General features: G+C 53.9%; 1 protein-coding gene across 1 annotated transcript in view; it reads right to left on the bottom strand.

The window, feature by feature from the left end:
• Positions 1-3: 3 nt before the first annotated feature.
• Positions 4-26,262, bottom strand: part of ANKRD11 (ankyrin repeat domain containing 11) — a 31,981-nt gene continuing 5,722 nt past the window's right edge. Inside the window, exons 2-11 of the mRNA XM_057386564.1 lie at positions 24,896-25,034; positions 15,237-15,407; positions 13,971-14,174; positions 12,054-12,196; positions 11,255-11,402; positions 3,769-10,493; positions 2,900-2,998; positions 2,668-2,811; positions 1,551-1,643; positions 4-1,209 (exon numbers count right to left, since the gene is read on the bottom strand). Of these exons, the coding sequence (XP_057242547.1) occupies positions 1,024-1,209; positions 1,551-1,643; positions 2,668-2,811; positions 2,900-2,998; positions 3,769-10,493; positions 11,255-11,402; positions 12,054-12,196; positions 13,971-14,174; positions 15,237-15,407; positions 24,896-25,034 (8,052 nt within the window). The 3' untranslated portion in view covers positions 4-1,023. The remainder of the gene's footprint in view (positions 1,210-1,550; positions 1,644-2,667; positions 2,812-2,899; positions 2,999-3,768; positions 10,494-11,254; positions 11,403-12,053; positions 12,197-13,970; positions 14,175-15,236; positions 15,408-24,895; positions 25,035-26,262) is intronic.

Consider the following 26,262-nt stretch of genomic DNA (forward strand, 5'->3'; position numbering starts at 1 on the left):
AGGTAATTTTAATTAATTTATTTATTTCTTTACACATAACTGAAAGTGATGTTACAGTACATAAGTTATTTACAACTGTGCAGTAATGTGTTGCAAAATAAATTATCTAGAAGGCAGCAAAAGTACATTGTTAATGTATATAAAAACTGTACAGCATTTATGGGATACAATTTTTCTTTATATGAGTATTGGCTCTGTAGTGTTTTCAAGTTATGTTCTCAGAAAGAGAAACGAAATGCCCAAGATTAAAGGAAAAAATATATAAACCACGTGGATTTTACTCCATTAAAAACACAGTTGGCAAAGTCCTTTCTCTGCGTCGCCGTCTCCCCGGCCGTGCCACCCTGGCGGCTCCTCTGCCCGTCCCCAGCGGTGGCAGCGGCTGCTGCGGGGCCACCGGCACATCCCGGAGCTGTCCCCGCTCCGGAGCCGCCGCTGCCCAACTCGGACACTGTCCTTTTGTCTCTAATTGTTTGTTTTTTTTTGTGATTTTTTTTTTGTAGAATTTTTTTTTTTTTTTTTAGACATACCCATGATGGAACGAGAAACTCAAAACATCCCCCCCTCCCCCCATGGTTTCCTACTGCAGCTTCTCCCAAGAGAGGAGATCCGCGCCTGGTGGAAAACAGAGAGCTGGAAATCACGGTGTTCACAAGTACATGGTTCACGTGGTTGCTGGCCCCGCTCAGCAGCTTCTGCAACACACACACGGTGTCCTTGRCCTCCTCCCTCCGCGCCTCGGCCAGTCCCGGGGCCGCTGAGCGCCCGCTGCCCGCGCTGCCCGGAGCCTCCCCGCCGCGCCCGGCCCGCTGCCCCGTGGAGCCGCGCCAGTCCGCAAGCGAGGGACACGTCGTGAAGAAAGTGCAATTATTTTTCTTATTGTTTTCTGCCGATAGCTGCTTCCTCCTCCTCTGACCAGGGATTCATCAGCAAGCGGTTAAGGGTGAATGTGAGCTCGACCGCCCGACCTCGGAGCGCTCCCGTCCTTGCCAGTGTTCAGCGATGTCTCCTGGGCTGGAACTGTCATGCCGGCAAGAGCACAAAGTCATCGTTCACGTCGACCATTGGCACATAGAACGAGGGCACCTCGTTCACGCACAGGGATTTGTGCCCCGCGGGGTCCAGCTCCTGCACCTTCAGCTGCCACTCCATCCTCTGCACCGCGTTCAGGGCAGCTGCTTCGTGTTGCTGTCGCATGAGCAGGCACGTCTGGAGTGGGAAACAAGAATGGGATGTCAGGGATGAGTGGGAGGCAAAGGCAGGGGACCTGCAGCCACTGTGGGCAGTTATTAAATGCTGCAAGGGATGCCAAACAGGACAGCTGGACTTGGAACGTCCTGCTGAGCCCAGCTCCRGCAGGAGCTGAGGCAAATCCAAAAGTTTGGGTATGAAAGGTTTGTCAGTACTCCAGAGCATTAGGAACACTGCCCTGGCAATCTCAGGACACCCCTCTGTGCTGGGAACCCCTAGGGCAGCTCCCAGGCTCCAGGCACAGGCAGGAGCCTCCTGGAACAGCCCTGCCCAGAGCACGGRGCTCCCACAGCGCTCACCTTCATCCGGTCGTACTTGTCATCCACGTCCTGCAGCCAGGAAATGAACTGGCGCGCGTTGAAACGGTCTCTGACCGATTTGTTTTCGTCTCCCTAAGGACAGGACAGCGAAGGGAGGGATACAGGGGATTAGTTTTGTACTTCAAGCAGTTCCAGGTCTCACAGGGCACTGTCAAACCCCTCCTGGGGCACACTCAGTGCCTGCAGGGAGYGAGGATGGAGCCTGTGGTGCCAGCTGCTCCTGCAGCCCTTCGCAGGGATCCATCCTCTGATGGGGATGCACCCACAAGCACACACTCCCTGCCTCTCCTTGCTCTGCAGGCTATCTGTCCATGTCAGCCCTCACAGCACCTGCACCTCTCTGACTCCTTCAGCCCATGCCAAGATCGCAGCAGCACCGACACTTGGCTGGGAAATGCTGACAGATAAATCCGAACTCCTGGATCAATACTCAGGTTGCTAATAAATCCCAGGATCCCGTCCCTGCCCAGGATCCCTCCTGCAATGCAGCAGTGTAAGGATTCTCCTCCCTTCCTTCCACAGGAAGACATCTCAGAGTGCCGTAAAGGAAACCTTTCCAGTGTGCAGATGATCCTGACCAAGAAGGATTGAGGGTCCCAGGAGTCACGGATAAAGCTGAGCCATCTCTGCTTCCAACAGACACAAACTCCCTGTATCCCACATTCCTGGATCTGTTTCCTTCCCCAGCACACACGTGGGAACTCAGGGAATCAGACAAATGATGTTCAAAGTCATAGAATGGTTTGGGTTGSAAGGGGCTTTATGCTGTCCCACCCCCTGCCATGGGACACCTCCCACCRTCCCAGGGTGCTCCAAGYCCCGTCCAAMCTGKTCCTGCCAGGGATGGGACAMCCACAGCTTCTCTGGGCACCCTGTGCCAGGCCTCCCCRCCCTCACAGCAAAAATTYCTTCCCAATATCCCATCTGTTCCTGCCCTCTGAGGGGAGTGACATCTTTCATCTCTGTGCCACAGGTGTGACCTGAGCAGGCAGAGCCTCAGTAACTCTGCCTCCATCCTTCCCTCCATCCTTCCAGAACAGCCCAYCTCCCTCAGGACCCTGCCCAGCCCCTGACACAACCCCTGGCAGGCACTGACCTGATTTTCCAGAGGCATGTTGTACACCTCGGAGTCCAGCAGCATGGTGCAGGCGCTGAAGGGCACRGCCTGGTTGGCGATGGTCCTCGCTGCCCGGCAGTGCACCCTCAGGATCTCCTGCTCGCAGGAGACGATCAGCTTCTCCTGGGAAGAGCAGAGCAGTGAGTGTGGCAGCCTGGAGCTGGCCAGCAGAGGTGATGGCAGCCTGCTGCCCAGCTGGGTGTGCCCTTACCCGCTCGATGCTGTGCTGCAGCCTCAGTTTCCCYCGCACGGCCTCCTGCTGCTTGAAGAGCTCCTTGAGCGGCTCCGCGAGCGACGGCGGCGGCGCGATCTGCGGGCACAGGCACGGGGTGAGAGTGGCACGGGCACCTCTGTGAGGCACAGCCCGGGGCTGCCTGTCCCAGAGGGTGTGCTGGGCACAGGGAGAGCGGGGACATTCCAGGGGACACCTACGGAGATGGGGCAGAAACTCTGCCAAGGACAAGGTGCTGCCAGTGCTCAGATCTCAGCGAGGCTGAGGACTTGGCAAGAGGTGCCCAGTGCTGGGAGCAGAGCTCAGCAGGCACAACCAGAGCCTGAACTGAGGCAGGGTGTGTGCCAGGGCACGGGGCCTGGTCACACTGACCCTTTTCTCCAGCCTGGAGCACAAAGTTCATCGATGCATTTGTATTCCTGCAGCACAGCACTGATCCCAGAGCCAAGTCAACGAGCAGAGCTTGGGAGAATGATGGCAGGAGTTAAAAGCCATCTTTTCCCCATATTCCAGGTTCATTATCCTGTTACTACACTGCTGCAAGAGCAGTTTTACCTTCCTGCCTCAAATCCACTGGATTCTTACAAATTTTGCTCTAAAGTCTGTGCAAATCACAAATCCCTCAGCACAGCCCAAGGTCTTCTCTSCAAAAATGCAGCATCTCAGGGCCTGCATTTACCACAGCCTCAGGTTTTACCCAGGCTCAGGTCTGGTGTCATAYCCTAAAGGCAAATTGGAGCACACTGGCATTGCAAAGGTGGTCACAGAGYATGAGGGACAACTTGGGATGTGTCTGTAACAGCGAGGCAGGGGACATTTCCTGAGGCTGAAGAGAGAAGGAGACTCACCACTGGAATATGGAGCTTGCTTAAGGGTTTGCCATCCAGCAGGTAGGAGCCTGTGTAGGTGACGTACTCGGCGTAGCACTGAGGAGCTTGGGGAGTAATATAGCACAGGATTTTCCGCTTCTCCTCAATCTTCTTCCTGATCTGGAGGTACTCRAAGTAGGGGTTGGACCTGTCGCTGTGGTAGGGTTCGATGTCGTCCAGTTTGATGGCATCGACGATAGCTGCCAGTGTCTGCTGGATCATCTCCCTCGTCTGCTGGGTGGACGTGTTGATCTGCTGCTGCAGCTGCTGGTTGGAGCGCTGGAAGCGGCGCTTGCGCGGGTGCTGAGCCTGGGAATCGTCCTCCTCCGTGATGCGGCCTTTGGCACGCGTGACGGGCGCAGACACGGGAGGAAATTCCTTCTCGGATGCGGCGGCGTTCTGCTTGTTTTGGTTGGCGAGCATCTGAGCCCGRTTCCTGGTAATCCGCTGAGGAATCTCTTCTATTTTGGGTGGTTTGGGAGCTTCTGCTACCGGTTTTTGCACCGGTTCGACGATTTCTGCTGGAGCGCTGCCGGGAGGTGCGTCCGCCTGGGATGGCGGGGCCTGGCTCCCGCTGCGGGCACTGTCCGGCACAATGCCACCCTCGGAGCTGGCCACGGGCACAGGACAGGGCTGGGCATTGCCCTCGGCCACCACACCAGCCGAGGACAGCTCCTCATGCACGGCCTCCGCCTCTTTGCTCTCCGCCTGCGCCGGCTCGGACGGGGTCTGCTGGAAAACCTGCGCTTCCGACTCCTCCGCTGCCTTCTCCTCAGCCACACTCGGCGCTTCCGAAGCCGCTTCTTGCACAGCCACCTCTGCTTTCTGCTCCTCTGTGGGTGGCTCCGTGTCCGTGGGCAGGGTGGCCGCTGCCTGGCTGGCCGGCAGCTCCTCCGGCTCTCCGGCCGCTATCACGGACGCGCCGGATTTGATGATCCCGGTGCTCGGTTCCGAAGCCGCCGCTGGACCTTCCTCCACCGCTTCAGCCTCGGTCATCTCCGCCTCCGCCACGTCCTTGGGCTGGAGTGGCAGCTCTGGGAGCGAGAAGGGGCCGAGGTCCAGGTCATCCTCCGTGTTGGTGAAGGGGTCGGGCCATGTCACCGCCTCCTCCGCACTGGCAGGTGCAGCGTGGTTGGTTTCCAAATAGGTGTTTTCTGGGGCGGCCACAACTTCGGCCTGAGGTTCTGCTGGCATGCACGGGGGTTCCGGAGGGATCTCCGGGGCTTCTTCTGGAAGAGGCTTGCAGTTGTTGAAGAAGGTGTCTAACCTKGTAGGGGACATGTATGGAGCTTGCTCTTCGGTATTTGCAATTTCTCCTGGAACTGCTTCCTCAGCATCCTCCTTGACCTCCTCCAGCCTCGGTTCAGACACTGTCAGAGGGTAAGAGATGGGAGAAACGGGGTAGGAAGTCTCTGTGGGAATGAAGGCTACTGGCGCGGGATGAATCGGCTCCAGGGAACAGAGCGGAGGTTTAGGGGACTCGGAAAACCTCTGGGGAGATTTAATGAGAAGCTCAGAGCCCATGGACCAGGTGACAGAGTGCTCAGAGGGGTTACCCATCAGGCTGGGAGCRATGGTGGTGTCCGGGTTTCGGGAAGGAGGGTTATCCCAGTCTATGTTGTTTTGTTCTGGCATTCCCGAACTGAAATGGTTTTCCTCGATGGGTGGCAGGTAGGTGGATTCTGGTGGCATGATGGAGGCAGTGGCTTGCTGCTCCTCCGTGGTATCCAAGGGCATGCCGAGGTCAGGGGGAAGAGCACTTTCCACTGAAGGAGCCAGCAACTCGTCTCTGTGCGAAGGGGAGGATTTTGCTTGTAAACCAGAAAAGACACTTTCAGGTGACTGGGCGACCCCACTGACAGCTCCYGGAGCGCAGTGCAAAGCTTCCACTTTGGGGGAGGAAACCCCATAATCTGGGGAGTAATACCCAGGAGACAAACACTGGAACTTCTCAGCAGGAACAGAGGGAAGGGGAACTTTCTCTTCCATTAAATGCTGCACTGGAGAGTCRTAATTCGATGTTGCTGGGACACTCTGCTGCCTGTAAAACTTATCTCCAACACTGAATTCCTCTTCGGGCGCCCTCCTGATATCCACCGAGATGGAACGGTAGAGGTTGGAGGAGGGAATGGTGCGAGTCGGGGTCTGRCTGGGGTTCTCGGGGAGCCCGCTGGGAACGTTGGTGTATCTGTCGAAGAAGGAAGGAGAGCAGGCGTTCATGGACATGGTGGAGATGGGCAGCGAGTGCTGCGAGTCGGCACACTCGAACATCAGGTCCGTGTAGTCCTCGTTGCTGCACGATGGAGTCCTGGGTGTCTGCATCACCTCCTCGTAGCTCGGGCAGGACACGACGGACGCCGGGGTYGGGACGCCCGTGGGCCGGTTCTGATCTGGCCTGGGAGATGCCGGGAGGATCTCCTTCAGCTGAGGACCTGTGATCCAGTCCTTGGAGTCTGTCCCCACGGCAGGCTGAGCCTTGTTTTCCGGTGACAGAATAGGAGTCAGGGGACCCAACTCTTTGAGCTTCTTGTCCTTGAGCTGCGTGTCCAGCGTTAGAGGCTTCTTTGTTGGCAGATCCAGGCTCCTCTTGCGCACATCTTCCGAGCTTTTAAGTTTGTCCTTTAACTTGGGGTCTCCGGACCTGTGCCGCATTTTCTCCATTTGCTTCATTCTCTCCTTGTGCCTTTTGTGGCGTTCCTCRATCTCCAGGTCTTTCTGGCTCAGCATCCTCTCAAAGCTGGTCATCATCAAATCCCCATCTCCCAGGAGTTTCTCCCTTGGCCTGGCATCCTTCTTGCTGCTGTCTTTGGAAAGGGTTATTTTCTCATTCCCATTGCTTATTTTTATGGAGTCTGATTTGTCTTTGTCTTGATTATCCTTGAGCTTCTCCTTCAGTTTGGTTTCGCCAAATTTGAGGTTGTCCTCCTTGGATTTATCTTTAAAGGTGGTAACTTGAGGGCCGTCCTTATCTTTGAGTGTTGACTTTGGCTCATCTTTGTGATGTTTAAAGAAACCATCTGTGTGTTTGTCCCGATGCTTTTCCTTTTCCTCCTTCCATTTTTCCTTGTGTTTATCCCGCTTCTTTTTCTCTTTAGCTGTGCTGATGGTGCTGGAACTGTAAGTCTTCTCTTTTTCCGCCTTCTTTGACAGCTCTCTTTCAGAATCATTTTTATCCTTCTTTTCAGAAAACAAGTAATCAATGCTCTTCTCYGGTTCCTCATCAGCCTCTGCCTTCATGTTGTAGGAAGAGCCAAAAGCCTCCCCATCCACAGAGAAATCCTTTTCGTAATGAGTGGAATCCTTTCTGCTGCTGGAGTCTTTGAATTCTTCTGATTTTTCCTTTTTCTCCGTCTTCTCCTTCTTTGCTTTTTCCTTCTCGTGACTTTTCTTTGAGGAAGATGAGGAATGTCGGTGCCTCTCCTTCTCCTTGAGTTTGTCCTGCAGGCAAGGTAAAGGCAGAGAGTCCTTAAACTTTTCTTCAGCAGCATCAGCCAGGGAGAGGTTAGAAGACTCGAAGAGGCTGGTGAGTCCTGGCTCCTGCCCTCTGTCCGTGAAGCTGTCAGAGGAGATCTCACTGATTTTGTCATTGGAGTCGTCCCTGTAGTCATTCAGAGCCTCCTCCTCCAGTTTCTCCAGCAGGCTCTTCTCCGACTCCCCTCCTTTTGAAGACTTCTTCTCTTTGGAATGCTCCTTGTCCTGCTTCTCCTTGTGTTTGCTTTTCACCTTATCATCACTGCTGTGTTTCTTCTCAAGCTTTTCCGGGAGCTTTTGCTTGTTTTTCTTCTCCTGAGTGGAATCTATGGACATTCTGTCCTTCCTGTCCTTGTACTTCTCACTGGAGTCTTTATCTTTCTTCTCTTTGTGTTTCTCAAAGGAACTCTTCTCCTTCTTCTCCTTTCCCCCTTCCGATGTTCCTTTGTCCTTTTTCTTCTCCTTGGACTCTTTATCCTTCTGTTTCTCCGAGTGCTGCCGGTCAGAGGAGTATTTGCGGTGTTTGTCGGGGTACAGCTCCTTCTCGGCCGCCGYGCCGTCGTCCTTGTCCTGCAGACTGTCCAGGCGATGCATCTCACTCCCGGCCGAGTCACTGACCTTGAACCCACCCAGGCTGTAATCGTCTCTCTCATCCTCGCTCTCATCCGTGAAGATGTCAGCGATGCTGTACCAGCTCTTCTCCTTGCCCTTCTTCTCATCCTTCTTCTCGGAGAAATCGTCTCGGTCTGTGGAAAAGCTTTTCTCTTTCTTCTCCTTCACCTGGTCGAAAGAGCTCTTCCTCTCCTTGTCTTTGCTGTGAAGATCTTTGTACTTCTCCTTAGTTTCTTTCTTCTCTTTGAAACTCTTCTCTAATTCTTTGTCCTTCAAGATTTTCTCGGCAGCGGCTTTTTCATTTTTCTCCTTGTCGCCTTCTTTGGATTTTTCCTTGTATTTTTCTGGCTTCACCTTTTCTTTTTTTTCTTTATCAGGAGCATCTTTCTTCTCCTTTTCCTTCCCGGAATGGTGCCTCTCCCAACTCTCCAGGGTTTTCCCACTGAACTCAGGGTCAGATTTATCCTTGAAGAATGTTTCACAGCCATACTCCTTGAAGTCATCTCGATAGGGCTCCTCCTGCTTCGTCTTGGAATCTTTTCGTTCTTTAGAGCTGTCAGAGGAATCTTTTCTGTCTTTGGTGGYTTCACCCGTGTCTTTTTCTTTCCTCTCCTTGCCAGTCTCCACAGAATCCTTCCTCTTCTTATCCTTTTCAGGCAAGTAACTCGGAGTAACTTTGTGTCTGTCCGTTTGGTCCTTTTTCTTCTCCGAGCTTTTCTCCACATAGTCCCTCTCCTTCTTCTTTAAGAAAGTGTCCTTTTCATTCCGCTTCTCGTTGTATTCCTTCTTCTCTTTCATTTTATTTTCCTTTTTCTTGTCTTTAATTTCCTCTTTTACAGGCTCTATGATTAGTTTTGCCACCGTGTCATTTTTAATCTCCCTGAAATCCGTTATTGGAGAATCCCAGCTATCCTCACCCTTGAAATCGAAGGATGAATCAGAGGACAAGTCTGAAAACCACCTCTCCTGCTGATCATCCGAAAGGCTGAACTTTGTGTCCTCGCTTTCGGCAAACTGGGTTTTGTTATTAAACTCATCAAACCCAGACTCCTCCCTGTAAAGTTTTTCTTTTTTGCATTTTTCCTTCTCCTCCTTGAAGGATTTTTCTTTTTCTAATTTAGAAACCTTCTCCTCCTTCAGCTCATTYTTCTTCTCAGATTTGGACTGCTTGTCCTTTGACTTCTTTTTTCTCTCCTCCTTGTGTATTCTCGGCTTCTCCTCCTTGGGAGATTTCTCCTTGACAGGTTTCTCTTTTTCTGATTTACTCAATCCTTCTCTGAAGGATTTGCTCAGGTCTTTACTACCATCTTTGATTTTTCTTAACGATTTCTCCTCTTTTGAGGATTTTCCAGTCTCATCTTTAAACAACCACTCCTTCTCCTCTGCTTTACCTTTGGGGAGCTTTTCCTCCTTCTTACCATGCTCCCGATCGTGCTTTAACACTTTCAACTTGTTTTCGACTGGATTTTCTGTCTCTACTATCAAGCCTTTCTCAGGCTTTTGTTTAGAGTCCTCAAACTCAAAAGAAAATGTTTTGATTATTTTAATGTCTTGGCTGACGGGACACTGTCCCTTCTCTTTGTTTTTATGTTTGTGTTTTGTTTTATGCTTTTTAACAACCTTCCCCTCCTTGTCCAGCTTTGGAATTGCTCCATCCACATTGCTATGGAATGAATTCTTTTTCTCAGAAACAGTGTTGTGGGGGGTGTTTTTCTTTTTGTGCTCTGGTTTCTTCCTGACTGGCTTTAGTGACTCTAAGCTCGAGTCCTCGGACGAGTAGTCTGACTCGCTCGTCAGCCTCGTCCTGGTGGAGTCCGATAGGGAACTGACGTCTGACCAAGCTGGAGAAGATATGGTTTTCCAATTGTCCGTCCTCCAGTGCTTGGAGTGCTGTTCTGTAAGATTAGGATTATGTTTCTGGGATGCTAAACTCCCATGAGAAGAGGTCGATGAGGCAGACAGAGAGTTAAACAAGGAGGATTCTTTTAGCACTAGCCTCGAGTCCTTTACACAGCTAGAGCTCTGCAGAGAGTCTCTATCATCCTCCTCACTCTCCACGTTTTCACTCTCTGATTCAGAGGAACAAAACTTGTCATTTTTTTTGCCAAACCGAACCTCTTTGCTTTTTGTCTCCTTCTTCCGCTTCTTTTTTACTTTGCTTTTCTCCTTGGGCGCCTTGGCGCTGGCGGGCTCCCGAATTTTGCTGCTGGGCAATATGGAGTGGGTGGAGAGGCGCAGCTTCTCCCCCGTGCCCACGGCCACGCTGGTCTCCTCCTCGTCCGAGCTGTCCGACAGGATGCGGTGGGCAGCTTTCTTTGGTGTAATTGTGTTATTTTTAGTATAAGTTTTCACTTCCATTTTGGGTATGGAAATGAAACTGTTTGCTTTAGTCTCTTTCCTGTAATCCTTTTTCAGCAAATGTTTGTCATCGACCGGCGGGACCCGGTCCTGCTCATCGTCCTCATCAAATTCATACTCATCCTTCACCGGGGTGATGGTTTTGGGGGGCTCCTGGGCCTTGGGCTTGTGCTTCAAACCCTTCTCAAACTCTGAGTCTGTGTTATTGCCATCAACGGAGCTGGAGGGAGCGAAGGAAGGGGCGTCCTCCTCTTCTGAGGTCTCTGCAGAGAGGGAAGAACAGCGTGTTAAGGACTGCCAAGGGTTTTGGGGATGAAACATCACCGGTCTCCTGCACACACCAACCCCTGCAAGCAGCCCTGATGCCCTCTGGCCACACCCAACCTTTGCCAAGGTGGCAGCTGACAGCTCGCAATGCCAGGCTGGGGGATCTTTTTGAAAGGAAGCTCCTCCAGCTCCAACCTGCACCAGCGTTCCTCAAAACAACATCATGGGTGTGTCATGAGAACTTTGGAACAAGGTTATGACTGCACACAGTGTAGGTCAAGGCTCCCCCTAAGACTAGAAACTCTAATTTGCACTAATTAAAACCTGCAGAGTGTCCCACAGTGGTGGCACTGGTGGAACAGGCTCTAGCAGGGACAGCCTGAGAGCAGAACCTGAAACACCARTGCTGGGACAGCCGAGGAACAGGAACACACAGTGGGCATGCAAACTTCCTCCTCTCCACTGGAATTACCAACCTTCCAAAGGTGAGACATCCATTTACCTGCAATTGGCTTCCAATCCCACATCCCGACTGCACCAGGGAMGTGATCTCAACGTTGGCTTCCAGGGCAAACAGCCCCCGGAGCTAAAGCTGGTGGTTTTGTTGTCTGAATTTGAGTTACAGCTACGGGTGGGCTCCTGACCAYGGCAGCATCTGACAAGAGTCTAACTTCACTGTCCTCTTAAGGTCTCTGCATTAACAGACAGCTGCAGGCCACGAGTGTCACTGCCATGGCCACAGAAAGGCCAATCTCACCTGTGGAGCTCTCTTCGCTGGAGGGGTACGTGGTCTTCCCCAGGAGCAGGTTCACCATGGTGGGAGAATTCGCTACTTTCAAAGGTGTCTCACCCTTCCTGTTGCTTTGATGAGGATTCCCTCCATAATGCAACAACAATTTCACCACCTGRAAAGAGAAACTGAGGCTTGAAGATGTTCTGATTTCAGGGTTTTTTTGCGTGATTTTCATACATAGCTAAAAAAGCAGTRTCTTCAGCACATGCCTGGGGGTACTAACAAAAGAAAGGAGAGAAACCCCAGCAACATTCCCAGGGAAGWGGTGGGAACACCATCCCTGAAAGCATTCAAAAAACATACAGGGACAGGGTTTGGTGGTGCATTGGCAGCATTASGTCARTGGTTGAGCTTGAKGATCACAGAGATCTTTTCCAACCTTAATGTGATTCTAAGAACCAACCTGGGCAGGAAAAAAGGGGGAAGAACAAGGCACAAAAAACATGCTCCTGTGCCAGTTCCAGGAGAATGAACAATTCCCTGTGGAGGGAATCTCTGGGGCAGGAAAGAATCCCAGACTGGTTTGGGTTGGGAGGAACCTTCAAGCCCATCTYRTYTCACASCCCKGCCATGGCAGGGACACCTTCCACTAATCCAGGCTGCTCCAAGCCCCATCCAATTTGGAACTGAGCACAAATYCCTGCCCGCTACACTACAAACGAGACAAAACCACTCAGAATCTCTGCATTCACAGCTGACTGCTTGAAGCACAAGTTTCCACGAGGGTCATTTAAAGCASAGCAGTGAATTCCAGCAGCCCAACCTTGAAGTGGCCGTTGTTGGCCGCGTCGTGCAGGGGCGTGTCATCGTCCAGCCCCTTGGTGTTGACCTCGGCRCCCGCTGCCAGCAGCTGCTTGGCCACGTCGTAGTAGCCGCGGTTGCAGGCCTCGTGCAGCGCCGTCCAGCCTGCAAGGACAGGGACACTCAGGACATGGCACAACCTTCCTGGGGACACTCAGACCCAAGGAAAGTCACCTCCAGGCCCAGAGGCTGCACGGTCAGTGTGAGCAGGGTTGGGCTGCTCTCACAGCCAACTCGGCTGTGTTTGCCCAGATCCCCATGGCACAATCCAACCTGGCCTTGGACATTTGCAGGGATCCAGAGGCAGCCACAGCTGTGCCAGAGCCTCATAAGGAAGGATTTCTTTCTATTATTTCCATCTAAACTTTCCCTGCTTCAGCTTAAGGCCATTCCCCTTCTCCTGTCACTCCATGCCCTTGTATAACATCCCCCTCTGGTCTTCTCTTAAGTTTTAGAGTTGGCTTTAGGGTCTGATCCCTCTGTAAGGCAAACCATGGTGCTCAGACCAGGCCTGAGCTCACATTTGCAGACAGGGCTCCAAAATGGACCCCCACACCCATTTTCTGTGCGCTCTCCAAACGTGCAGCCACGCCGGGACATTGGCCCAGGCTCGGGGGGAAACCAAGCAGCGGGGTCTCCACAGTAACAGCTGCTGCAGCTCTCAAACAAATCTCTGAGGAGCGCAGAACAAAATATTTTATCGTGTTCAAACAGACTATTTTTAAGCAGAGTCTGTTTTGAAGTTTCCCAGCGCGTTTGCTCCGGTGTTTTGCTGATAGCGCCGTGGGAGCGCGTTCCGTTACCTTCACTTGGAGCCCTCAGAGGGGGCACCTGTGCCCGGAATTAATCACAACTGATACTTCAGTCTGGCACTGGGATTAATCATACGGGCGGAGGAACAGCCATATCTATTTATAGCCCCAAAACCGTGCACAGAGAMCAGCAAAGAGCAAAGTCAAGCTCTCAGACGTGGTGGAGAAAGGCTGATCCAGCCCCACCGAATGGCACCTTCATCAGCCCTTCACCATCATCCCATGGCTGCCTTCTCCCTGCACAACTTGGAGCTGTTCCCATCCCATCCCCATCCCCTTCCCATCCCTGCCCAACCCAACCCAGACCAGCCCAGCCCAGCCCATCCCACCACCCTAAGCAGGAGCTCTGCAGCACTGCTGAGGAGGAGGAGGAAGAGGAGGAGGAGGAGGAGGTGGTGCTACTCCTGAGCTGAGGGTCAGGAAGGTCAACAACTCGTCCAGCTCGGGTGCCTGGTGGGAGCCTGACCTTGCCCTTCMCATTCCTGCCCCATCTGCAGCACTCCCACATTCTCAGGTATTGGTCCCCACAGCTCTGGAGCAATGACTTCACAAACCCACTCTCAGCAGTATTTCTGTGCACATAATTCCTTCTAATTTAGGCAAAAATAGAGCTAAACCAGCCCACCTCCCTTTGCAAATCCCACTCCAAACTTCCAACACAGCACCGCCCTGGAAAGGCAGGAGGAAATGGTCCGGAGGGGCCTGGTCACAGTTTTGGTGTGTGGAGCCACAACAGCTCCAAGGATTCTCTGRATTCTGCCCAGCCCAGCTTCACCACCTCAAGCAGACTGGACAGCCTGGGAATTCTGCTTCCAAACTCCAGCAAGAGAACTGATCCTTTGTGGTTTTTTTAATGTGGCTTTTTGTTGTTGTTGTTTTTTGGTTTTTTTTAGAAGGGCAAAAAACCTTTTTCCTCTTCCAAGAGCAAAATCACAATTTCTGGCAAATGCCCTCTTTCCAAGGCACAAACCCATATCAGAAACAAACCCCTTTTTCTGGTTGGAGTCATTCCTGGAGGTGGAACATGCAACCAAGGTGGGAAGAAGCTGGGATTCCTGAGCTGTTACCTGCAAAATCCTTCACATTGACATCTGCACCCTCGATGATGAGCTCCTTGATGCGCCGGGCGTCCCCGCGGATGGCAGCGCGATGCAGCCGAGTCTCTCCTCGCTCGTTTCTCTTATTTACTTTATCTTTGGTTTTGGAGGCAGAGTTGGGAGTTCCCTTCTGACAAACTGTAGACTGAGAGGGATGCTTTGGTGTTGTGTCAACTGCAGGGAGGAGAGAARCAGCGTCAGCAAGGAATGCCAAGGAATTCCTGAGCCCTTAGAGGGAGCTCGTGCATCGCGGTTCGACTCGGCTGTTCCCGAAATATTCCCGAAATATTCCCAGCAAGGCAGCGAGAGGCAGCCCAGGGCTGGAGCTGGATGAACAGAGCAGCCTGTGTGTGTCCCACGGAGATGGGAGCCGCGGGTTCCCACTGCAGAGCTGCACTGCTGGCAAACACCGGGCAATCCCGTGATTCGGGAGCGCACAATGCAGCTCCTCACCCCCAAACCTCAATTCCCAAGGGAAGTGGCCTTTTACCACGCACATGTGAGATCTGACTGCCTTGGAAGGAGACTGTGCATTTCCTGGGAGAACACTGGAATGCTCTCAACATTCTGCAGCTTTCTCCCTTTYGGTTTTCACAAATAACAGCAATATAAGTAGTGAGATTGGGGTTTTTTTGGCTAAAAGCTGTGTGTAGGATGCGGATGTGAGCACATGGATAGCACAGAGCCTCCAAAAACCCGGGGTGGGGGGGGACGCTTGTGACAGATAAAAATGACTAAAACAAAACCCGTGGTAAACACATTCCAGCTGCTCCACATCTCGAGTTACAGCTGTGGTAGTTACACATCTTATCCCCTGCCATGAGAAGGAACATAAAAAACCTACGGAGGATGATATTTTGTCTTTATTTACAATCCTTTCACCGAGATAGCTGGAGAGGCCGGTGGGAAACATGGAGCTGAGGTGGAGGAGGCTCCTGCAGAACCCAAGCTCCAAATGAGCAGCCAGAGTGGGCTTGGTCCAGGCCTGGACTGGGCTCAAGGGACACTGGACAAAGGAAGGGCAGCCAGAGCCATGCGTAAATGTGGAGTCACCTGAGGGAGCAGTGAGACCCCACAGAGCAGCAAACCAGACTCCTGCACCACGCCAGGGGTGGTGGCTCAGCCCTGCTGCTCTGCCTGAGCACCCTGGGGACACCAGGAACTGGGAATTCGGGCATTTAGGAGCCTCTCGCCCATACACCCACCCCTGGGGACAAACCCAGTGKCCAGGCTCACCTGGGCTGTTTGCAGACTCTTCTGCTGTCATCTGCATGAGGAGAGCGACTTGCTGGCGCTCGGAGAGCGGGTACCCGGCCCGGATCCCCGAGAGGCCCATGCCGAAGAGCAGGCCAGGCTTCCTGGTGGCGGGCTCCTTTTTAATCCTCTTCCGCTCGGGACCCTGCTTCTCTGTGGGACCAGGACACAGACACAGGCCATCAACGTCACCGCAGCTGAAAGCCACGTTCCTTTCTGAGCATGGTATTAACAGTTCCCAGCAAGGGAGAGCTGAAAGATACAGGCTGACAGCTCGGAAATGTTGCCATCACAGCCATCATCATCATCATCATCATCATCATCACCATCATCATCATCAAAGCAAGGAGACTGCAGCCAAACAGGTGTGGACAGCACCAGGCTGGTCCTCTCTTCCCAAAGTGGTTGCTCCCACCCGGCCCAGAGCACCCACCTTCTGCAATCTTCTAAAAAAATCCCAAACAAACATGAGGGAAAGAGGGGGGAAGAAGCCCCAGAAGCGCCTGGCTTGTCATCCCAAATCCCAGTTTGATACTTCASCTCCTAAATCATCCAGCTGCAAAGGCAGCTCCTGCTGAGGGACCCCAAAGCTGGGATTTGTCACATTCTGCTGCACCATCTCCAGTGGGTCCAGAGAACCACAGCCACACCACAGTCACAGAACCATGGAATGGCTGGGCTGGAAGGGACCTTAAAGCCCATCCAGTGCCACCCCTGCCAGGGCAGGGACACCTTCCACTGTCCCAGGCTGCTCCAAGCCCCATCCARCCTGGCCTTGGGCACTKCCAGGGATGCAGAGGCAGCTGCAGCCGCTCTGGGCAAGCTGGAGGAGCCTCASTACCTTTATTGCAATAAAACCCAACCATGTCCCCCAGCTCTGCTCAGCCAGCCCCATCTGTCACACTCGATGTGGGTCACGGGCACACGGCCAGTGGGACGGAGCTGCGGTGCCTCCGTGCAAAGTCCAGCGGGTCAGGTGGAAGCACCAACGGACGGGGTCACCCCCGGCCACCAGACTCTGCACCACAGCACGGGTTTCCTCCTTCACCCACCGCTGCAGCCGAGGGRAAGGCTCCGGCAGACGAGGGCAGCAGTGTGTGGTGATGTTCCGCTCCTGCCGCTCGCAGCTCCCACGGCTCAGGCACAGCCAACTCCAGAAACCTTTTCTGGGCACGGTGCACAGAGCTGCCAACCCCTGCTGCTCAGGTGCCACCTGGGGCAGATGATTTCCATCTAGCCCTGCTCCCAGGATCCCGTACATTTAAGAAATAACGATTGTTCCAGGGAACCTCTCAACCAGGAGCATGGCCATCCCTCTTCAAAGCCGTCTGCTCAYTGCCCAGAGAAGCTGTGGCTGCTCCATCCCTGGGAATGTCCAAGGCCARGCTGRACTGGGCTTGGAGCAGCCTGGACAGTGGAAGRTGYCCYTGCMATGGCAGGGYTGGKACAAGATGAACCTTGAGGTCCTTTCCAACMCAAACCATTCTGTGATTCTGTGAAATACAAGCCCTGGAAACATGTCTGCATTGAAGGTGAATCCCAGCCTACTCCTCTGAAACCACATTCTGGTCATCCTGGCAGCTGCAACAGAGCTGGAAGATGAAATCAGATCACAGGACAGTGGGCAGCTTTTTAATGGCTTAAAATAAAATTAAACCCAGAGTGCTTACGGGAAGACAGYTCTGCCGGTGTGGCTCCAGGAGCCACGCTGCTGCGCACTGCGTCCTGCCAGGGGACACAGGGACACCTGATCCAWGTGTGCAGCACCTCCCTGCTCCTCCTGAGACTCTGAGCTGCTGCTGCAAGCTGCTTAAACCCTGCTCAGCCAGGCCTGGCTTCTCACAGCCRTGGTCACACCCAGCCATGCCCCAAAGCCAGGCACAAAGATGCTCAAGGGTCACATCTTGGCTGGTGCCACCAGGCAGTGTCCCTGAAGCACACGATGCCCAGGGCTGCTCYGCACGTACGGAGCCACAATTAGAATGGGAACATTTTCATTAATATCCCTTGGCTGCTGCAGGTTGTCAGCACGAGCCTGGGATTTGCAAAAATTGATTATCAAGTTCAACCGAAACCCCCTAAACTCCTATTCATTCTGCAGTTGCAGAAATTTCCTCCTCCACAGAACATTTAACATTACAAAGCATGTGATCAACAAGATAAAAATAAATTGGAAAGCGACTGCCGCGTTCTCGCTCGCTGAGGGAGGCAGCCGAGGACTCGGGCTCGTGCTTCCCGGTGGGATGGGACCTGGAGCAACCTGGTGTGGGTGGATTGTCACACCTGGTCCAGTGGAAGGTGTYCTTGCCCATGGCAGAGGGTGGAGATGAGCTTTAAATTCCCTTCCAAYGCAAAGCACTCCAGGATTCTGTGATTCTACRGCCCCAGTGTGGGCAGTGTGGCAGCCCTGCATGGCACAGTGAGGAGGGACCACATAAGCAAAGCCCTGGGTGGGTTTGAAACACGAGCAGGAGGATGGAGATGGAGCTGCTCCCAGCATCTGCCTCCCATCCTGAGCTCAGCAGAGTGAGGGTCCTGCTCTGCCCTGGGCTGGCTCTCRCAGCCCTGGCTGGTCCCAGATTCACAAAGCTGCATGTGTGCAGTATTTCAGCGCAGAGGGTTTTACTCAGAATCACATTTTCAGCAGATTTAAAAGTGTCCCTGCATAGAGATCTCCGCTCACTGGCTCCTGCAGGCTGCTCCTGTGCCTCAATTAACCACACCTCTGGAACAGCTTGCAGCAACATGACAGAACGGAGAGAAACTCTCCCTGTTACCCACCTCAGCAGACAGAAATAAAGCTTATCTCACACAAAAACCCCTTCAGCAAACCCAAACCCCAGAGAYTGGGGGGTGTGCAGGCAGGGAGCCCCCAGTGCTGCTCGGCTGCACCGTGCACTCGGATCCCAGGGGATGGAAGACCACGGCAGCCCACGGATGCTCCAGGAGCCCGCCATCAGCCACACCTCCATGCAGCTATTTTTAAAGCAGCTCGTTTGCTGCTTGCTTCAGCCCTTCTGCAAACCTCCTGAGCATCAGCCCTGGTTTAATTCGGGGATCCTGCTCGGCTCTTCCCTCACGCTGACGCCAGCAGGAACCGCGTGCGCAGGCTTAAAGGGGAAAGCAGGAGCTGAGCCGGGAACTGCTCCTGCCTTTCATCATACGGAGCCCGAGAGGCTGCACAGGCAGAGCAGGAGCAGATTCCCCAGATTCCCTGGACAAAGGGCTTTGAGCTTTAGCCTGCAATGGTCCTCGTGCCCACACGAGACTCTGGGCACTGCTGCAATGGGGAGCACAAATCCAGGGCTGCTGGAAGCAGCTCCACAGCGATTTCAGGGCAGACTGAGAGGGATTCAGYGCTGCTGGGCTGGCTCTGCACACACAGGCTGAACCCAGCCCCGGCTGAAACSGAGGGGCAGGGAAGGAAGGAGAGCAGGGCAGTGATGGAAAACCTCTTGGAGGTTTCTCCAGTGTGGGGACGCCTCGCTCCCTTATGCACCCAGAACACCCCAAAATGCAGAAAGCATCGGCTCCCACTGCTCCAGCATGACAACACACGCACGGACAGTGGAACCCTGAGGAAAAATACCATCTCCAAACCAGCAGCTCGCACCAAACYGACATCTCAGTGCCTCACGGCCACGCCGAGCCCCGGCTCACCGGCGAGAGGGGCTTTGCAGCCGCTCCTGCGCCGAGCGYGCACGGCCAGGAGATCAATAGGAATAAATTAGAGCAGCACAGACAGCAACAGAGACTGCACTGCACCCCCGGGAGAGCAGGCGGGCTCTGCTCCCCCCAGCCCGGCCCAGCCTGCGTAACCGTGACTCATTCCTGCTGCAGAGCTCCGAGGGCACTGAACATTTCGGAGTGTGTCGGCTCAGGGCAGGGCAGAGCGGGTCCAGCCCCGCACCACGGCCCCAGGATGTGCTCCCAGCTCACAGGGCACCTGCAGGGTGGGCAATGAATCAGGAGGTGAAAGGTTCACGGYAGCACGGTCCCACCACGTGGCGAGGCTCTGGGCATCCAGAACTGAAGGACAAGCAGGCTGAGTGGCATGGAATGGAAGCAGCACCATTGGCACAGGTGGACAAACGAGAGAGGGCAGCAGGACAGGCCAGGRGAACACTGAGTGGCAAAGAGCTGAGTGAGGAGGGTGAGCAGGAGAACCTAGGAATATAGAGGAGCGTGGCTCAGGCTGGGGAGACACAGTGGCACCAGGTCAGGGACACAGTGCAGAGCCAGTGGACCAGGGGGCACAGCCAGGAGGGGATTTGGCTTATGAACCCAGTGGCAAATCGGAAAACAAGAGGAACAGCAAGGTCTGCCTTGACCAAAGGCACCCTGAGCTGCTCCCGTACAGTGGGGAGCTCGTTCCCAACCTGAAGGATGGCAGAGCAGAGCCACAGCTTCATCCCACACTGCTGGGAAGGATGGAGGAAAGGTGCCAGCAGGAGGAATAAGCCCTTTTATAACCATCTCAGGTCACTGGTGCAGCTGAGCCCACCATAGCACTGCTCAGCTGGGCTCCAGGCATGAGGATCTGCAGCTCCTGAACCCACTGGMTGCAGTATTTTAAAATATAATTTGATTAGAGAGGTTTAATGCTGTGTAATCCAAATCCAGGTGCTCTCCCTACACTTGCAGGCCAGACCCCACAGCTGTGCCCTAATGTGTGAAAGCAGCTCCTTCACAGTGGCCACCGGCTCCTGAAATGCTGTGAGACGAGCCCAGAGGCTTCATCAGAAGCAACAATCTCCATGTTAAAAGTGAGTAATTCAGAGCAAGCCCAATTTTCAAGTCCAGACTGTTCATTTCCCACGAAATAGAAAGAGCTGGAGGAGGGAGGACGGGGGAGGAAGGCTCTGGCCAGCCCTCCCCTCCCGGAGCTGGGGCCAGGACACTCTGCAGACAGCACTGATAAAAGCTCTTGTATTAAGGAAAAAGCCATCATTGATAGATTTTTGGTTCACAGAGACACAGCACACTGCAACCTCTCCCTCTGCATGTTAAGGAGGTGATGAGGGGGGAGGAAGGAGATTTATGGCAGCTCCCGTCATAAAACGACCTGGTTTTCTGCGCAGCCCTTCCCAGATGGCTGCTGCACACGGGGAGTTTCTCAGGGTGATCTGAAGGCTGGTGTGTGCCAGGCTCTCCACACTGTACCGGCATTATGGAGCCCAGCTAGGAAGGGAGAAGCTCTGACATTCACTCTCTGCCTGGTTGCTAGGTGAGAACAGTTTCTTACTATTTTAGTAAAAGGATTGAAATGACACAAGCAAAGAAAGGCCCGCTGCAGCGCGGCCCCTGCGAGCCCCCAGCTGCACACACCGGAGCGCAGCCAGGCTCAGGAGCGGCACAAACACCACTTTGCCATGCAGATGCCTTTTTTAATAAGCCAGCAATTTGCTTCTCACGGGTTCCCTSGCCAGCCTCACCAACTCAGGACTAACGAGCCCGTTCCCATGCCGTGCCGCTCCAAACACTCRGGCATTAGGCAAGCAGCAGCCGGCTCCACGAGAGGATGGTTTGGGTCAGCTGATTCATCAAGCATTTTCTAACCTACTAATTAGCGTCACGTAACAACCTCGGGGGATTAGAGAGAAGGAGTTTGRAGCTCCAAGGCCAGCTCCTGCCAACCATACTCATGCTGGCCCTYGTCCACCACAGCACCTCCCTGGCCGGCCATGAACCCCCAGGATCAGCCCTGGGCTCTCAGCACTCGGAGCCAGGAGAGGTTGATGTGCACAGACCAGCCTGGAGAGCTGGAGGGGTTTGTCTCTCCCTTCATCCTCCAAGAGCAGCCAGAGAAGGAGATGAACACATAGGGAAGGAACTGGACAAAGAGGGAGAGAGTGGAACACCCAGGGAGGGAGCTGGGCACCCAGGGACAGAGCAGGATCCCAAGGACAGCAGGGCCCCCAGCATTACCGGGGACCACCAGCTTTGACCCAGCCTCACTCAGGCCTTCCCAACTCCCAGGGAGAGCTGTCAGAGACCAAAATTATCTCAGCATGCTCTGAGATTTGTACAGAGCCCCAGCTCTCCCTGCTGATGACTAAAGGCCTGGAAAGCAGAGCTGCACCTCGAGCCAAGGGACTCAAGTGACAGCGTGACACGCAGCTCAGGAACCCACGCGCAGGAGGAGCGGACACACCAATTCTGCTCTYCGTGCACCTCCCAGCTGCTCTCAGGCAGTGTTACCTGTGCCAATGTGCAGCCAGGACCCTGCTGGTGAGGATCCATCCCCGAGGGAGGAGCGGAGTGCCCGGCCCCACGCCGGCAGTCTGGTGCCGTTGAGTCAGCCGTGACTCAGCCGTGGCTCAGCGCCGCAGCCACGGCACCGCTGCGCCAGCCGCCCGTGCCCACCTCTCCTGCCAGGTGCCTTCCCAGCAGGACTGCTCCCTTCTCACTCCTGCTCCCTTCTCACTCCTGCTCCCTTCTCACTCCTGCTCCCTTCTCACTCCTGCTCCCTCTCTGCGTGTTTGTCAGCACCACAATGACCCCATATCCTCGGGCTCACAGCCCCTCCTGGAGCCTCACACGCCGCTGCCATCGCAGGGAGCAAAGCTGGCCGTGTCCGTTCGGTGGCTGGGGATGTGGGGAGATGCCACCTTCCTCTCCACCCGAGGAAGGAGAAGGCTGAGGCACAGAGATGCTGCTCCCACAGTGCTGGAGCTGTGACATGCACAGGCTGGAGGCTCACGGCTCAATGCCTTTTTTTTTTTTCTTCTCAAAAGACAGTTTATTTAGTTAACTCTGAGGAACCCGAGAGCCAGAATTGTTGCTCTAGAAACCATTTTGAGAGAGATTATTTTAAACGATTTAGCTCTGAACCAAACATATCCAAACCATACACTCAGAGCAGTGCTGGCCAGCAGCACCTCTGGGAGCCCAACCACAGAATCCCGAAATGTTTGGGGTGGGAAGGGACCTTAAAGCTCATCCAGTCCCACCCCCTGTCATGGCAGGGACACCTTCCACTGTCCCAGAGTGCTCCAAGCCTCATCCAAACTGGCCTTGGACACTTCCAGGGATTCTCTGGGCACCCTGTGCCAGGGCCTCCCCACCGTCACAGGGAGGAATCCCTTCCCAATATCAAATCTGCCCCCAAACTGTCCTGCAGCACTGGCTGCTGCCCCACACCTGCCCAGGGTGGGTTTTGCTGCCCTTCCACGGCAGATAAACCCACATTTGATGTTTCTCACCCCACATATGATGCAGACAAACCCACATTTGATGTTTCTCACCCCACATATGGAGCACCCACGTCAAGGTTGAACCTGAGCCATTGGGGAAGAAAGCAACACACACCGTGCTAAGGAAAATGAATCACTGCAACACATCGAGATGAGGATCGACGCTATTGTTTAAACATTTGAAGAGGAGAAAAATACCCCACTAGAGGCAAAGAGAGAGCTCTGCTAGCTCCCAGCTCCCACGTCCTTCCAGCTGAATTCCACGTGGCTGTGGAATATCCTGGCACACCCCCTGACGCACACACAGCAGCCCATGGACACAGCCTGGGAAGCACGACCACGTTACATAAACCAGCYGGGGTCAGCCACGGTGCAATCCTGCTCCTCCGAGGGCTGAGGGGCAGAGCAGGCAGCAGCAGCTTTCTCAATCTGCAGGAACACAGGGTGAGCACACAGCAGCCTTTGTTCCAGACAGGAGCCTGCCCTGCATGTCACATGTGTCCTGGGGTAGGTCCCACTGATGCCACCAGCACAGATTGAGACAGAGGGGATCCCTCAGCTTCTGAGCACCCACAAACATGTCTGTGCCTGCCTCTGCCTCGACCAACTCTCAACCCAGAATCTGCTCCTGGCCGAGGAGCAGACAGGCTTCAAACACCCTGCAGTCACACTGGGGTGGTGCAAGAGCAGAGCAAGGTGCCAGCMAGTCTTTTCCTATCTCCACCGAGCATTTTCCCATCGCCAGCATCTGATTCCTGGAGCAAACGGAGTCAGGGAGGAGGAACAGGCTCCTGCTAAGCACCAGTCTGACTGKGCACACTGATTTGCAGCTCCCTGCTGGGCTCTCCACCCCAGGGGCTGAGTCACTTCCTCCCCAGTCCCCACCAAACAGGTTGGTGAGAGTGGCCCACACCCTCCACACACCTTCCCAGGGTTTGTGAGAGCCCAGTTTGTCTCTGAAGGGGTCCATGAGTGCCATGACCCTCTCCAGGTCTCCCCTGAGAGCTGGGTTGCTGCTGCCCCTCGGCTCACCACTTCCCAGGGCAGGATGAGCTCTGGAGAGAAAGGGAAAGAGCTCTGCAGAGGAAAGGGAAGAGCTCTGCAGAGGAAGGGGAAGAGCTCTGCAGAGGAAGAAGCAGCCCTGTCAGGAGATAAAGAGTCACAGGGCTACAGAAAGCACAGGGGTAACAGAGCAGGGGGGTCTCCTGGGCTGCTGCTTCTCCCCAGCAGCCACAGCCTCTCCCAGAGCTCTCTCTGCTCTCCTCTGCTCTTCTGGCTGCTGCCAGCGTAAATATTTCCAACATCTCTGCAGCCAGAGAGAGAGAGAGCAGAGCCCTGGGAAAAGCAGATCCCTGCCGTGAYGTTCCAGCTGTCACGAGGGTCAGACAGCCCTGCAGCGAGTTTGGGCTTCAACTCTCAACCCAGAATYGAACATGGCACAAACACCCGTGACAAAGAGCAGCTCCAGCCCTGGAAAATCAGCTTTGCCTGGCCCCAGCCACCCTAACCCCCAAAGGTGACAYCCCAAGGGAGACACCACAGCAACCCAAAACTTCACCCTACAAATGGCCATCGCATTTAAGAGAATTAATGAATGTTTGGAAACTTTCACCCCAGACAGGGAGTTCAGGAAACACTGGGCCAGCCTCAGGACACGTCACCACCATGTGGAACAGCCCTCCCTGCTGCTGCTGCACTCCTGACCCTTCCAAACCTGCCCTCCCAACTTCTGAAGCAGAGCAGACACATCCCACATCCCAGATCATCACTCAGCAACACCAACTACAGCCTTTGTACCAGTTTTAAGCATATTCCCAACTCTCAGACCATTTTATCTCTTAACTCCATCACTGAGCTTTACCTGACCAGAACCATTTCCAAATGCAGATTTCACAGGAATGTACAGGAATGTACAAACTGCTGCCCAGAAATCCACAGCTCTGCYCCTTACAACCAAACAACACCGTTTTCTCCATGCCAAAGCTTTGTGACAGCTCTTCCCAATTGCTAACAAATCCAATAGCCCATCCAGGAGCTCATGTACCAGCCACTCCTCTGCCACAAGATTGACCTCAAACCAGATTCTATTTGGTTTTTTTTAGGCACTACTCAGCTTTATTCCCTTATTTTCCAAGTTCTCACAAGMAGGCCCTGCTCCATGGCTTGTTCCAGACACAGCTCCTGAGCTGTGACAGTCAGAAACAAGGAGAATGCTGAAAGAAGGGGGTCTCCTCACACAGCCACAGCTTGGTCCACCCAAAAGCATCACTAAGAACACGAGGACTTTAACCCAGCCAGCCCAATGTGCACGTGTGCAGCAGAGCAGTTACCCAGCCCCTTGTCCAGGAAAAAATCCAGCAAAATTCCATACAACACTTCCATATGGATCCCGTGTGCTCCCCAGCAGCTCCCAGGATCTGAGGGTGGAATGTGCCATTTCTGTACCTGTGTCCGAGTCCTTTTGATCTCCATTTGTTCCGACAGTGAAAGGCAATTTGCGTTTGGTCGCTCGCTCTTTCACCTCTTTGCCGCCATCGCTCCGGTCCAACTTTGGAGTCTTGGTTAGAGAAACTTTATCTTTATCCTGCAAAGAGAAGAGARCAGATCAACAAGAGCTTTCCTTCCYCAGGCTGTGCTCACCCGATTCCCTGAATCCTGCAGTGTGTCCCTTCCCTTTCTGCTGTGCATTTCCAGCAGCAGGGTTTGCCAGCTCAGCCTCCACCAAGATATAAAGTTGTACCACCACCAGAACACAGCCAGGCCAACCAAAGGAACTGTGTGGTGCCAAATTCCAACTTATTCATGTGAAAAATGAAGCCAACATTGTGTGTGAGGCCAGGGATGTGCCTGGCTGAGGGCACGGAGGGAAGGTGGGCTGGGATGGGGGAATCTGAGGATTTCTGAACAGGACCACACAACAAGAATGACCCATTCCTGCTCTGTATCACTCTTGTTTACTCRGGCTGGTTTGGATTTTACTGTGAARCAGAAATKCTGCAAACTGCTCAGAAGCAGKAAGAGATTTTGAAGGAACATCCCAAGCAAAAGTTCCAGATATTGAGCCAGGTGAGATTTTTCACATGACCAGGGAGAGCTGGCTCCCAGCTCAAGCTCCAGRAGTTCAGCATGCCCAAGGTCATGCCCTGTGTTTTTTTGTGTGTGAGGAACAGGATTATTTTAAATGAGCAGTTCTGGACTGACCACTGTGGCCCTGCCCGAACAACAAGAGCAGCACAAGCGGCTTTGTGACAGATCTGCTTTCAACAACCCAGCAAAACCCAGACTGTGCGCTTCAGAGGCAGAGTTAGACTAAATACCAGAACCTCAGCACACGAAATCATGCCAGAGCATGGCTGGGAGCTCCGAGCAGCCAGTTTAAGAGCATTCCCTTGTTTAGAGAGGCACAGCCCCGCTGGCTGGGGCTGGTGGCCCAGCAGTCACAGGACAGTGGTGTCACTGTCACTTTGGACATCGCTCCTGCCCCTTTCTGCGTGTTTGGAGCCCGAATTTCACCCACAGAAGCAGAGAAAGCCCTGACTCGCCCCAGGGGGATGTGTTTGCACGTCCCTGGCCACAGGCAGCGTGACAGCCCCGGGGCCGCCCTCCCCTCGATGCGCTCCACAGGATGGAGGAAATGGGTTGGGGAATCCCTTTTTTGGTAAAGCAAGAGCAACAAACCTGCCTGACAGAGCTYTGTGGTGGGAGGCAGCCAAAGCACGTTCCGAGCCCCAGGAAGGGCAGCCCTGCTCCAGAACAGCCACAGAGCACCAGCCCTGGAGCGACAGCACAGAGACCCCACAGCCAAAATAAAC

Source organism: Malurus melanocephalus, unplaced genomic scaffold, assembly GCF_030028575.1.
Source record: "Malurus melanocephalus ecotype Western Australia unplaced genomic scaffold, MMel_1.1 scaffold_996, whole genome shotgun sequence".
NCBI classification, from domain to species: Eukaryota; Metazoa; Chordata; class Aves; order Passeriformes; family Maluridae; genus Malurus; species Malurus melanocephalus.